At 37.5% G+C, this 13,503-nt stretch overlaps 1 protein-coding gene across 4 annotated transcripts in view; it reads left to right on the forward strand.

Moving 5' to 3' along the window:
- gls (glutaminase) overlaps nucleotides 1–13,503 on the forward strand; it is a 166,983-nt gene that overhangs the window by 121,250 nt on the left and 32,230 nt on the right. For 2 of the 4 annotated variants that reach the window (XM_031892947.1, XM_031892948.1), the window contains 2 exons: nucleotides 105–197; nucleotides 1,797–2,334. In XM_031892947.1, coding sequence (XP_031748807.1) covers nucleotides 105–197; nucleotides 1,797–1,949 — 246 coding nt within the window. In that variant the 3' untranslated portion in view covers nucleotides 1,950–2,334. Of the gene's footprint in view, nucleotides 1–104; nucleotides 198–1,796; nucleotides 2,335–13,503 lie in introns of those variants that run through there. The other 2 variants (XM_031892945.1, XM_031892946.1) reach the window with 1 other exon arrangement.

The raw sequence follows: 13,503 nt of genomic DNA on the forward strand, positions 1-13,503 counted from the left end.
GTCAGGTTGTAAACAGAACTTATTTATAATTTGTGTCAGTATCTCTTTAAATTTCAAATTACTATTGTTTAGTAATTATATAAAACATGTCTTTCTTCATGCAGGATTTGGTATCTCTTTGCAACTTTCATAATTATGATAATTTAAGGCACTTTGCAAAAAAGCTTGATCCTCGTCGGGAAGGAGGTGACCAAAGGGTGAGTTTCTTTATATTCATGACATGTACACCTATGTCAGTATAAGCTAAATAAATATGGCTTGTATACAGAAAAGTACTCAGGCCCATTTATATTTATACACAATATTTACAGTAGTACTAAATTATTTTTCTTATAGCCCTTTCTACCTTTCCTAACTATGATTAATAGCTCAATTAAAAAAAGGTACAACAGATTTATAGTAAAGTTTAGCTAATTAGGACAAAGACTCACTCACCAGATTGTCTGCTATCCTCTGCCTGCAATGTCCACCCAGGCCAACATTGGACATGTTAATGGAGCTATGGGGGTGTCAACATAAGAGCAGATCTGCTTTCTTCCACCTCTATTAAAAAAAATGACTGAGAAGAAAGCTTAGTGTGCCCTTGCCTTTATACTGTATTTTTAATTCTATTAACTATTTTATCCTCTGCTCACAATTCCTCTGAAGATTCAAGGTGTGACCTTTTGTAAGCTGCTTTTTATTAAAACTGCAAGCAGAATGATTTCCAACATATGCCTTGTTTATTAGACTCATGTTGAACATAGGTGCAAATGTTCTCTACTTTTTATTTTTTTTTTGTAATGTACATTGTACAGTGCAAGCTTTCCTGCAAATTTTCTTAAAGAATATGTCTCTTGCTTTGAGTGTCATTCTGAAAAAAAAATTGGATTCAAGATTATCTATAACTAGACCATAATATTTACATACTGTCATATATAATTTTTATTAGGCCTTTTTTTACTTTTTTTTTAATTTAATGATTGAAATACCACATTTTTGTTACTACCCACTGAAGCAGGATGCCAAAGGTCATGTTTCACATATGACAACTAAAAAAAAGAAATTAATAGACATTTCAAGTTAGTCAATGAGTAGTGGTGTACAAATAGATTTGCCTGTTATTATATCCTCTGGAGCATATTATTTCCAAAGTTATTTTAAAATGCAGGATTTTACAGGGTTCACATTTTTTCAAAGTAGAATAGCTTTTTCTTGGAAAGTGATTCTGTTTTGAAGGATCATGTTATAGAATAATTACTTGTTTGTTTTTTTTGTATTTATATTTTTTGATTTTAACAAATAAGGCTTGATACAATAGCATGAACAGTAAAGAAAGGATAGGAAAACCATTGTTTTTATAAAGATAAAATGCCACCTGTTTACTTGTTTGCCCTGAGGCATTTCTAAGGTTTACTCACCTGTTGGGACCCAGTTTATTCCAGTGGTTTGTACTGATTCAGATTGGATGCAAATTCTAGAGTGTGTTTCCTCTCCCATGAAGTGAGGAATTGCTAGGTGTCAAAAAATTATACATCTTCCCCTGCGTCATTACTATGAAGGTTATGGATTTTTTAATACAAGTTGCATGAATTTTATGCATGACTATAATGCAAGGTTTAAGGCACTAAATGGTAATGCTATCTAATAACCTGGCTGGCTTGTCAGGTATATTTAGTATGTGTTTTGCAAAGCCTTGTCTGTCAGATCTAACAAATTTGTGCTTTGTCAGCTTTAACTCACGTGTGTTTTGCAAGAGCCAAGTCTTAACCTGTCAAAATACTTAAATTCACTAATGAATTTGTATATTGCTTAAGAACCAGAATTCATATGGACCATTGGATTATGAACATCTGCAGCAAGAACTTGCTCTTAAAGACACAGTATGGAAAAAAGTGTCTCCAGAATCTAATGAGGATTCCTCAACCACCGTAGTATATAGAATGGAAGGTCTGGGAGACAGAAACTAAAGTTCATGGCTCTAGTTTCAGAATGTTGTATGTATGTTACTGCAGCTATAGTTTTCTATTGAAACTACTTGCTGCAACTATATTCATTTTTTTCATGTTTGCTTTTATGTATGTAAGATTATTTACTTGTATCTATGTTATAAACTACAGCTTTCACTTTGCTTTCCTGTTCATTTTATGGTAACCTTTTAAGTGATTTATAACTAGAATATTTGCTGTTCCTAGCTCCAAGAAAGCTTATTTTGTAAATAGAACTGATATATGAAGTTTAACTTTTTTGTAGGGGAGCAAACTATCTTTGTTGTATCATCTCTTTTATATACTGAGCAGGAGTTTGCTTCTCTTGAGATCTAGTAAAGTAACCAGTGCAAATGCAAGAACAAAACATGGATTTTCTTGGACTTAATTTTTGTTTGCTGCTGACATTGCCCAGGTGATCATGTAATTGTAGTGAGTAGTCAGTCCACTTGTTGGGGAGGACAATGATTTCAACTCATGCCTGCTCCATTTTGCCTCCCATGTGTTCTGTTATGTAGTCTATATATGAAACAACTCAGATGCAGTTGAAGTGCAGACTATCAGATTTAATTCAGTGGGGTGAACAAAACGATTGCATAAAAATGTGAGGCCACTAAAGGATTTTTTTTTTTATCACAATCCCTTCATTTCAGGGGCTGCACTTCAACTGCATCTGAGTTTCATTTAAAATTCATTGTGGTAATGTACAGAACCAAAATTAGAAAAAAGTTGTCTCTGTCCAAATATTTATGGACCTAACTGTAGACCTTTCTGATAAAGCTTACTTAGTTTTTACCTTTCCTTCTACTTTAGTTATATTTCCTAAAACCAGATAATATCAGCCCTGTTACTGAAGTATTATAAGTCTAAGGTTCTTGAATTACTTTAGTGTCTTTTCAGCATCTATCGTGTCTTCTAAACTTTTTACTGCTTGGTTCAGTTAAGGCAACTGTATACAAGCTGGTTTAGCCATTATTCAGCTTAACTCAATGGATCTAAAAGTTATATGCAGCCCTTTTGCATCTTCTGTTCTCCCTGCGCACACCAAGATGACACATCAGCAGATATAATTTCCAGTCTGCAGTCTAAGTGGATTGCAGACTTTTGAAGCATATCTAACATCACTATGAATGCACAGATGAATAGGGAGTTAGTTTACTACTAATAGAACTGGCTGACTAAATCTGTGAAAACTTTTAGCAACCATTGAAACCAGATGGCTGTTGATAAGCATTGCTAGCTCTTAAGAACATTGCAATTCCATTTAATATATTGACATGGCTATGGGTTTACATTTGTCTTCCTTCTGCACGTTCTCACTTGTGCTTCTTCCCTGTCATTTTCCTCCGCTAAAGTTGACTATGTTTGAATTGTCTTGCAATTTATATTACTAGCCTTGTGGACCAGCCTTACATTTTTGTTGACAATTGCATGGCTTATTTCCTTTGCTCTGATACTCCATTTATTGTTTTGACTTTCCCATTCCCTAATAACAGTCCTTATGTCCTGTGCCCTTTCTAAGCCTCTCTCTCTAATGTCCTTTTGTATATGTCTGTTCTCTAATTCTACAGCGACTTTCTCTTGATTATTCTCCGTTTTCAACCTCCTTTTCCCTATCTCTGATAACAGCCTGCATGTTCCAACTCATTCTAGAATCCTTCACACCTCCCCAAAGCACACAAACATAGTCACCTGCAAAATCTGGATCTCTCTCATTCTGCTGGAATCTATTTACTTGAACAGCTCCAGTCTCTTTTTTTGTTATAACAAGCTCACTACTGCCCTTAATGAACTTGCTTCTGTCAGGTCATGATGCCTAAGATTCAACAGCTCAAGCTAGAGATCCCCATAGATAGTTATATGTTCTTGAGTGCTGCTGGTGAAAAGGTTGGTCAAAAGTAGTCTTTCACAGTTACAAATCTATATTAATCTTCTACAGTACCTGCATCTTATTACCCAAATAAACCTATTATTCCTGACTCGGCAATCAGACCAGTCCCTGAATCAACTTGTACTAAGAGCTATCTCCCATAACCCTGTATTTGCTTACTTGCTAAAAAGCCATCCAGTCCCTACTTAAAGCTATTTAATGTATAATGTAATGTGTTATTACGGTTTTTCTAAAAAAAAAAAAAAAAAGCTAAAAATTGCCCTTTAAGCAGCAAGTCTCCGTTCCTCCAAGAGACCTGTTTCGCTTATTAGTTACAATTGTATCTAAGTGCAGGTGTGGCTTGTTAACTTTCAGGGCCCTGCTAAGAGCAACTTATTTAATTAAATGTGAGAAACAATGTATCTAAATGCAGGTGAAGCTTGTTTAACTTTCTTGGCTCTCTGCCAAAAGCTACTTCTTAATGAAATCTGTATCTTTTTTAGCTCGGTGCAGGAGATCAAAGGGAAATGAGGGACATTTCAGTAACAATACGGGACAGTTAGGAGCTATGATCATAGAAGACACTATAAATCATTAATTGTACCAAAGGGTGCTTGAGGATTATTGTAAGGCAATGTTGGAAGGGACCTTACCGGGTCTCTGCTTACGGCTTGATTGACCTGTGGCGTCAAACAATTTTTCTGCTACTCCCTTGGCCAAAATTCTCTGTACTGGATTGACCTCGCTCTAGGGACACCTGATAAAGCCAAGCTGGTTAGTGATGCTGGTATTATTAACAGAGACAATAGACAACTCGCTAATCACAGTCACCTTTACTGCAGAATCCATCCAAAATAGTATAACCACCTCCCCAATTTAATTGCCTTTTATGAGGAGGTGAGCAGGAACCTTAATGCTGGAATGGCAGTGAATGTCATATACTTGGACTTTACTAAAGCATTTTACAGCACAGAAAGTTAATGATAAAATTGAGGAATAATGGCCTAGAACATAATATTTGTATTTGGATAGAAAACTGGCTGAAGCATAGACTACAAAGAGTGGTGGTAAATGGTAATTGGGCCAGTGTTGTTCTGCAGTACTACAGGGGTCAGTCATTGGTGATTTGACAAAATTGTAGAACTGGGCAGCAAAATGGAAAATGAGGTTCAATGTTGAAAAGTGCAAAGTTATGCACTTTGGCAGAAATAATATTATTGTGAGTTATACACTAAATGGTAGTGGGTTGGGGGTATCCTTAATTGTGAAGGATCTGGGGATTTTTGTAGATAACAAGTTGTCTAATTCCAGGCAATTTCATTCAGTGGCTATGAAAGCAAATGAAGTGCTATCTAGCATAAAAAAGACCATTGACTCAAGGGATGAGAAGTTTGTCTCTTTAAAGGTCTCTGGTAAGGCCTCACATTGATTATGCAGTGCAGTTTTGGGCTCCAGTCCTTAAAGGAGAAGGAAAGGCTAATAAAGAGTTAATCTCAAGCTGCAGGCATACTTTCAGTTGTCTCAATAGTGCCCTTAAGTCTCCCCATATTTCACCTGTTCAGATGATCAGAAGCCAAACAGGAAGAAAAAACGCTGAGCTGTGTAAAGAAAGTTCCCATAATGCCTAACTCCTGCACAGACACCCAGACTAAGTGAACATGCTCAGTTAGTTAGACTATGAGTCAGCTTCCTGCTGATTGGCTCAGATCCACATTCCTAAAGGGGGGAGAGTGCGTTCTTAGCATTTTTGAGGGAGGGGGAGCAGCAGAGAGGAGAGAGCTGAAAGCTGTGTGTCTCTGGCAGAGGAAAACAGACACAACTAATCTTTTTACAGAGAACTCAGTGCAGTGTTTCTGTGAGTGCTTATGGCTGTATTTACATAGACCTTTCTGATAAAGCTTACTTAGTTTTTACCCTTTCTTCTCCTTTAAGAACGATATTAATGAGCGGGATAGAGTGCAGAAACATGCAACTAAACTGGGGGTGGGAGATTTAAACTATGAGGTTAGACTGTCAAGGTTGGGGTTGTTTTCTCTGGAAAAAGGACTCTTGCATGGGGACAAGATTATTCTGTACATGACATTAGAGGGGATTATAATCAGATAGGGGATGTTCTTTCTTCCCATAAAAACGATCAGTGCTCCAGAGGCCGCCATTCAAAAATGGCAAGTTGCTATCCTATTTTGCCAAAAGTGATCACACCTATACTAATATTCCCGTAGCAAGATTACCTGGCAAGATTAAAAATGAAAATTGTTCAAAACTAAGATTAAAGATGCATTCACAACATTCTATACAGATCTGTACAGCACTAAAATCCAAGTACAGGACCAGGGCTTAGACAAGTACCTCAATAAAATATATATTCCCACAATAAAGGACCAGTACTCCCACCATAGAACAGACATTTTCTAAATTCTCTGCTCCAGTAGTAGAGTATATTCATATGGCGTGGACCTGTCCATTACTACAATTATTTTGCACTTCAGATTGTCCTGAAAAAGACAGCACTGGTAGTTCCAATGGACCTCTTAATAGCCCTCCTAAGTGGTAGGAGGAGTCAAGGAACCTGTAGGAGAGCACAATGTACACTTCTTTCAATTCTTTTAAAAAAAAAGAAGCTCTCCACTGGAAAACTAACACTGGGCCAACAAACCCTTTCTAGTCAGATAATATATACAAAGCAATACCACTATATAAAGTTACTTATATGAGAGGCAGTTGCCTTGACAAGTTCTATAAATTGTGGGGGGATTGGCTACAACTGGATGATGTCTGCTGACACCCCAACCCTGAACTGCTAGGTAACCTCTGCAGTCACTAATTTCCTGCACCCAAATCCCCCTTGTTTCTTATTTACAAATCCCATTGAGAACCTCCCATCTCATCAAGTCCTTTTTTTATAGGCACTTGGAAATTACCAGCCACATGTAAAGGCACTCCTACGGTCTATCTACCCCTCTAATATAAGACTTGACACAGTTAAGTATTTATGCATCCGGCTCATGCCCCCCCCCCATACCTGTCTGACTGCTGTGATTGCTTACCTTTGTGTTAGATTTAAATGTTATCAGTACTGGGATTAACTGGCTGCCTGATTGTTCACACCTCAGATTCAGGCTGTAAACCCCTGTAGTGTTTACACCTGTAATTCTCTGTATTGTTCACACCTTTAACCCTTTAAGTGCCACAGAACGTAGAATATATGCTCTGTGGATAAAAGTACCCAAGTGCCACAGAATGTAGATTCTATGTTCTGCAGCAATTCCGGGTTTGGGAGCGAAGCTTTAAAAGCTGCTCCCGCTCGTTCCCCAGCACATAGGCAATGAGCAAAGGTGGGGAACGATTGGCCCATTGGGCACGATCGCCCAGGGGCCCTTAGGCAATAGTGGGCATGTTGTCTGCACTCTCTGCTCCCCCTCCCAGTGCGACTGCTCACTGTATCTTCAGAGAAGACAGCTCATCCTGTTTCTGGGTCCATTCAGCAGATTTTCAGCCTGCTTGTCTCCAGGTTAGTGTCACATACACACACAAATACACACTTATTACACTAATACACACATTTTGCCAAGTGTACACATACACAGTTTTGTTTTATTGCATTTTCAGTTATGCATAGGTGTTATTCGCTTGATTTTGTCTGTAAACCTAATTTGCCCAAGCCAAAATACTTAAACTGTGATTCTGACTGCAGATTTCACTAGGAAAAAAAAACACACATTTATTTTAGTGTTTTTTGTGGATTTAGCAATTTTATTGCATTTCACATTATTCTTTGTTACTTGTCTTTGCCCATGGAAATTTTGTCTTCTATATATCAATTTTGGTGCCTCTGTACACCACATAGTTTGGTAAATCTATGCATATTGGCTGTCAAGCTGTTCAGCAGACCCCTGACGTTCATATTTAGAGTGTTTTATGTTAATACCTTACAGAATGTGGGGTACATAATGGCACAAAATGCAAGCTTTGTGACAATTTTCAGAAATTTCATAAAAATCATTATGTTTAGCATAGCTTTGTTGTTTGGTAGTTTGCGGTAGAAAGATGTATTTACCCATTTTTGTTTTGTCAGAATGTGTACTTTCGGAAAATATATGGTTTTCTAGGGTCTCCATACTGTTAGGGGGCACTTAATCAAGTGCAGAAATTGCACTAGCCAGAGCGCCAGACTTGAAAATTTGTATGCACTGTTTATATTTGGTTGCCTCTGTACGCCATATAGTTTGGTAATGCATATTGGGCTTCAAACTGTTCAATAGACCCCTGGCCTATTATTGTGACTCTGTAGTTTGGAGTAGAAAGACATGGGTGCCCATTTTGGCTTCACCCGAATGTGTACTTTCCAAAAATATATGGTTTGGGTGGTCAATGTATTTTTTTTTGTGCATTTACCCCACACAAATGCAGTAAATGTGTTGAATTTCCAGTAGCTAAAGAGATCTCCAGGGCAATTTGTATGCACTAACTTCCTTTTGGGATCTCTAAATGCCAGATACTTCGGTGATCCTATGCACAATGAGCATCAAACTGTTCAGTGGATCCTTGGTTTTCATATTTATGATGTGTTTTCTTGGTACCTAATGTTATGTGGGAGATAAGGTACTTCAAAAAAGCATTGAGGCTTTGTAGTTTGGAGTAGAAAGACATGGGTACTTTCCAAAAATATATGGTTTCCTGGGGTAAACCTAATGTTCCAGGATTTTTTGCTTTGGAATCTAAAGTATGCCGTATTCTACTGTAATGCTTTGAAAATTTGGTAATTTACTGCTGGGAGTTTTTGATCTATAGAAGTCAGAAATCTTCATAAAACTATACATATAAGGTATTGGCACATGAGGCTTTCCAATCAGTTGAATTTTTGCCCATAAAATGTTTCTGGTATAAATCCCTATATCATAAAAAATAGCTTTTTTTTTTTTTTTTATTTAGAGCTCTAAATCTTGTTCCAGAAGTGGAAATACACAAAAACTCATATTTCCATATTTGGAAAAAAAAAAATTATATATAAAAAAAGGTTTATATTGTTTTCCTACCTAAACTAAACTACCCCCTCCAGTAAATGCCCCTAAAATGAGAGAGCACACTGGGTGGAACCAAAATTTAAAATTCTGCTGGCACTTAAAGGGTTAAACCATGTAGCAAGTTTTAGTCCCCACATTGTTCACAACTCAGGCTTAGACTGTAAGCGTCCACATTATTCACCTGTTCACACTTAAGACTATAGGAGCAGTGCTAGCATTGTATAGGCCAGAAAAATCCCAGCCTTCGGTACCACAGAAGTAGGACAGCACTGGTCTAGTTTATTGTATATATTTTTTCCTTTTTAGTCTGTACATTTACAAGTTGCTTTTGTACCACTGTAATCATATTCCATGTACATTTCAATTAACAGAATTGTTAAAAAGAAAAAAACAAGGGCTTTGCATTATGACAGTGACCATATGAATCCACCAAGGTATAGCTGAAAGAAATAATAAATAAATAAATAAATAAATAAAAGGTTCTGTAATAGCCAAGTCAAACATTGGCTGTAAATCCCAGCAAAATGCTGTGGTCCACCACACAATGGACTTTGTGTGTAAGAAACCCCTTAAACATTGCACACTGACAATATTCTGCATTGATGAGTGGGGAAAAAAGTTGTCAGATAGTGGTTATAAGAAACACCTGTAAGGTTGTTTCCGCTAAAGGAGGCAATGGTGGTAAAGCCAGGAGTGTAATTACTTTTTTCACAGAAGGAAAAGTCATACTATAAATTTTCTGTTGAATAAATGTTTACAAAGTCTTAGTTGTTTTTGTTCAATTACAGAACATCACTTTTATCTTTACATACTATTGCACTGTAAGTGCAGTATTTGAATATACAGTTTGTTCAGCCATTCTATCCAACTTTTATGCAGCAGTTTGTTTTTTTTTAATAGCTGTTTTTTCACTGTTATTTATGTAATTTGGCTACATTAAAGGTGTATGGGTGACACTTCAGGGTAGATTTGATGGTGTGTTTGCTTTTAGTATAATATGCTTTGCATAAAATGTATTGTGCTGGGGGTTTTAGTACCTCCATCGACTGTGCATCTGTAAGTTTTCAATGATAAATTATAACAAATACTTTTTAGACCTCTAGACCTCGAATAGCCAAAATAATTATACAAATTGGATACTTTTATATGACTGTTTTCTGCGTTAAACAAATGTTTCATGTGCGATGCTGCCTACAAAGTTCAAAAAAATGAACCATGCACAGCCATGAAAAATGAGGGGGAACATTGGTCCTGAATGTGTCTTTTTTTGGAAGCTCACACTCTCGTTGTTCTGATATCTCTATGTATAAAATGTTTCCAATAGAACTGGCATCTAGTAAAAGGAAAAAGGAGGCCTCTAGAAGGGACCCAGGGTTTTAAACAGACCTTCAATGTCCTTTAATGTCCAGCAAATATTGTGTTTTACCTTTTGTATAAATTCACAACATATGGTTAATATGTCAGTGTTGTGTCCTCACATTAGGGTAACCAGCTTTCCTGTGGTGTCTCAGGGCAGGGAATGGGTGGATCATTGGGTCGGAAGCTGTATGTAGTGGAAATGGTAGAAAAAAAGAAGGGTGGGCAATGAAACACTTCCGGTAAGTAAAAAACGGACAGGTAACTGGGAAAAAAGTGTTAAAGGAAGAAAATGCAGCATGTTGCATCTAATAAAACACACATAATAATTAACAAATTATTTTGGTGGTTAACTGGCTACAGGACTTCTGCAACAGTTTGCAAAAAAGCTGCTCCTAGTAACTGCAAGAGCTGAAATTCAATTTCCTAAACTGGATGTGTAACTCTCCTAGTGCAGAGAGCACAGTCGTCCCTATCAAAGTGCTGAAAAGGACAGCACCAGGGGGTGAGGCAGTGGCAGAATCAGGAAAACTGTGTGCCACACAATAGCCCCTGCCAGATACCCCCTTATATGGGAGGAGGGGAAAAGGCTCCATTACTAGCATTCGTTTAAATGTATGCAACATGGCTTAATATCACTTATACCCCCTACAGAGTCCTCCCAACCCCCTCCTGAAATGCATCATATGTTATTCCCAATACTGCTGCATTTTCCCATACAAAGACCTGCACCCAACCCAAACCCACTATGGTCAAACCCTCCTGACCCAGGGTCAAAACTATTGCATAGCTCTTTACAGATATTATTCTTTATTTGTGAATGCCAGCACCAGTGAAGCTTACAGTTTAAGGTCCTAATTACATTTTTGCAACACGTATGTATAAGTGCTTGTAAAATATATGAATATGGTATTGTATCCACTACTCTAGTATATAGTGGTGACTGTACAAAGTCTCTATACCTGCATAGCACATCAGGCTGGATTGGCAGCAGTGAGGACACATTTGGTCACATTGTTTGTATCAACATACATAAGCCTATGCGCCTCGTCAAGGCAGTGCCCATAGCGTCAGTCCTAAACTAGTTTAAAAGCAATGCATCCATACCTTTGTATTTAACCCTCTTAAATGCTGAGGTATTGGGAAGTCCTTAAAGGGTTGGGAATAATGGCAGAGCTAACATTAAATGAGTAACCACCTCCATATACTATATACACATTTAATGGTAATGTTGCTCATTCTACAGTTCAAGGGACAAGTTTGGGTGCACGAGACCTGGTTAAAACTTTCTCACACCCAGACTTGTCCCTTGAACTGTAGGATGAGCAGCATTACCATTGAATGCGTATATATAATATATAGAGAGAGGGGTAGGCAGCAGAGGCACATGCCTAGGGTACAACATTTGGGGGGCACAGGGCAGGAACCTCTTCTGCCTTTTTACCTCTAGTTCTGACCCTTCTATACCTCTAGAGGCAACCTCTGCGACCCATAGGAGGCAGGACGAGACCGTTTTCTTGGGAAAGTTGTCATGCCCTGCTTCTGCCTGTCTCCTGTGGGTCACAGTGAGATGGAATCACTAGGATGCAAAAGGCCCGCCACTGCTCCTTCCCAACTCCTTTAAAATTTCATTTTTCTTGCTGACCCTATTCCCAGACAAAACAGACTGATATCCTGCAAGTACCTTTATTTCTGTGCACTAATTCCCACACCCTTAATTCTCACATTCAGTTTCTAGAAACACCTAACCCTCTTGTTTCACAAAATTTCCATTGCCTGTACTGCAGCCTATAAGTCTGACCAACTACCTCTTCCTCCTTCACTGTTAGGTTCAACTCTGAGCACCTTCGCTGTCCTGCACAACTCCTATATTTAAAATAGAGTGTTTAATACAGATAAGGTAACACTGCAATAGGTGCATTTTTACATGTGCTCTTTTAGCAATGTTGTCTAAATAAAAATAATGTAACATTTTATTTTTCTATAAATGGCCTACAATTAATTGACCATATGTGTCATTGTAAGTCTAGTATTTTCTATAAAATTGTTACTGTATATAATATAATCATGGCTCCCTGGTTTCCAGCCTGCTTGTGTGTGTCAGTTAATAGGGTTATTGCAAATGTTGTGGAGAAATGGCTGCGGCTGCTACCATGTGGATGTGATATCTTGTGCTGCGTATCCATGGTGACCATTTCTGTCTAGTGTGAAGCGCCACCCCCTTTTGCTTTCTGAGCACTCCTTCTCTCCAAGTATGATGACCTCAAAGAGGTGCCTACTGTGCATGCCTGATTTTAATTGGAGCAGAGGCAGTGAGCATGCCCATAGGCACCTCTTTTTGGTCTTCATAGTTGAAGAGAGAGGAGGAGTGCTCCTCCCATGGGACATGTACAGAGTAATTTCAGGGGATTTTTAAAATGAAAGGCTTACTCTTACTAAAGAGGATACCTGAAATGTTGCAACTTTAACGTTAAACTTTTTTAAACATTATTTTATTATATTATTTTAGTATTTAATAAGTGCTCCATTTGGCCTAAGAAACTCTGATATCCTAATATTACTACTTTTTATAACACACTAGTTTCAGTTATGCGAGACACATTAAATTACTGAGCACCAACTGATGACATCAATGAGCACTACTTGGGGTAATAATATACAGAATATTCATAAAAACAATGTCCTCATACTGCATTATGACATGTAGCACATATATTCCAGCATAAATCTTCTAAATATCTTTTGGTTGATACAGTGAAAGTAGCTGAGGATGACAACGCTAGAAAAGGTGGGTTTAAATAGCAGCTCTATTATTGTGCCTTTTTTTAATACTGCAGCATGTGTATGATAAAGGAAAAAATACCCCTACTGTTATTTATAAGCGCTCAACAAAAAATCACTTTAGGGATGTGTCCCTTCCATTTACTTCTGTATTATGCACTTAATTTATAGGAGTTGACTAATTTTTTTATATGGTACAAAACTCCTCGGTGACTCTAAATATTGTTAAAAATTACTTTGGTGTACATTGCCCACCATATATGCACATGATATATGGAGCATTAAATAAACACTTATGCAAACTTGTGTTAACTATGGATTATGTACAGTAGAACTCCACTTTTATGTTTTCCTGGGGACTTCTAAAAATTAATGTAAATTCCAGGATAACTTAAATTGTGGAAAGAATAGAATGCAACTTAACTTTCCCAAACCGCAAATAAACAGCACCATTTCTGGGAAAACATAAATGCGGGTTTTACTGTAGTTTTAATTCACAAGTATA

The sequence above is a fragment of the Xenopus tropicalis genome, chromosome 9 (assembly GCF_000004195.4).
Source record: "Xenopus tropicalis strain Nigerian chromosome 9, UCB_Xtro_10.0, whole genome shotgun sequence".
Taxonomy (NCBI): Eukaryota; Metazoa; Chordata; class Amphibia; order Anura; family Pipidae; genus Xenopus; species Xenopus tropicalis.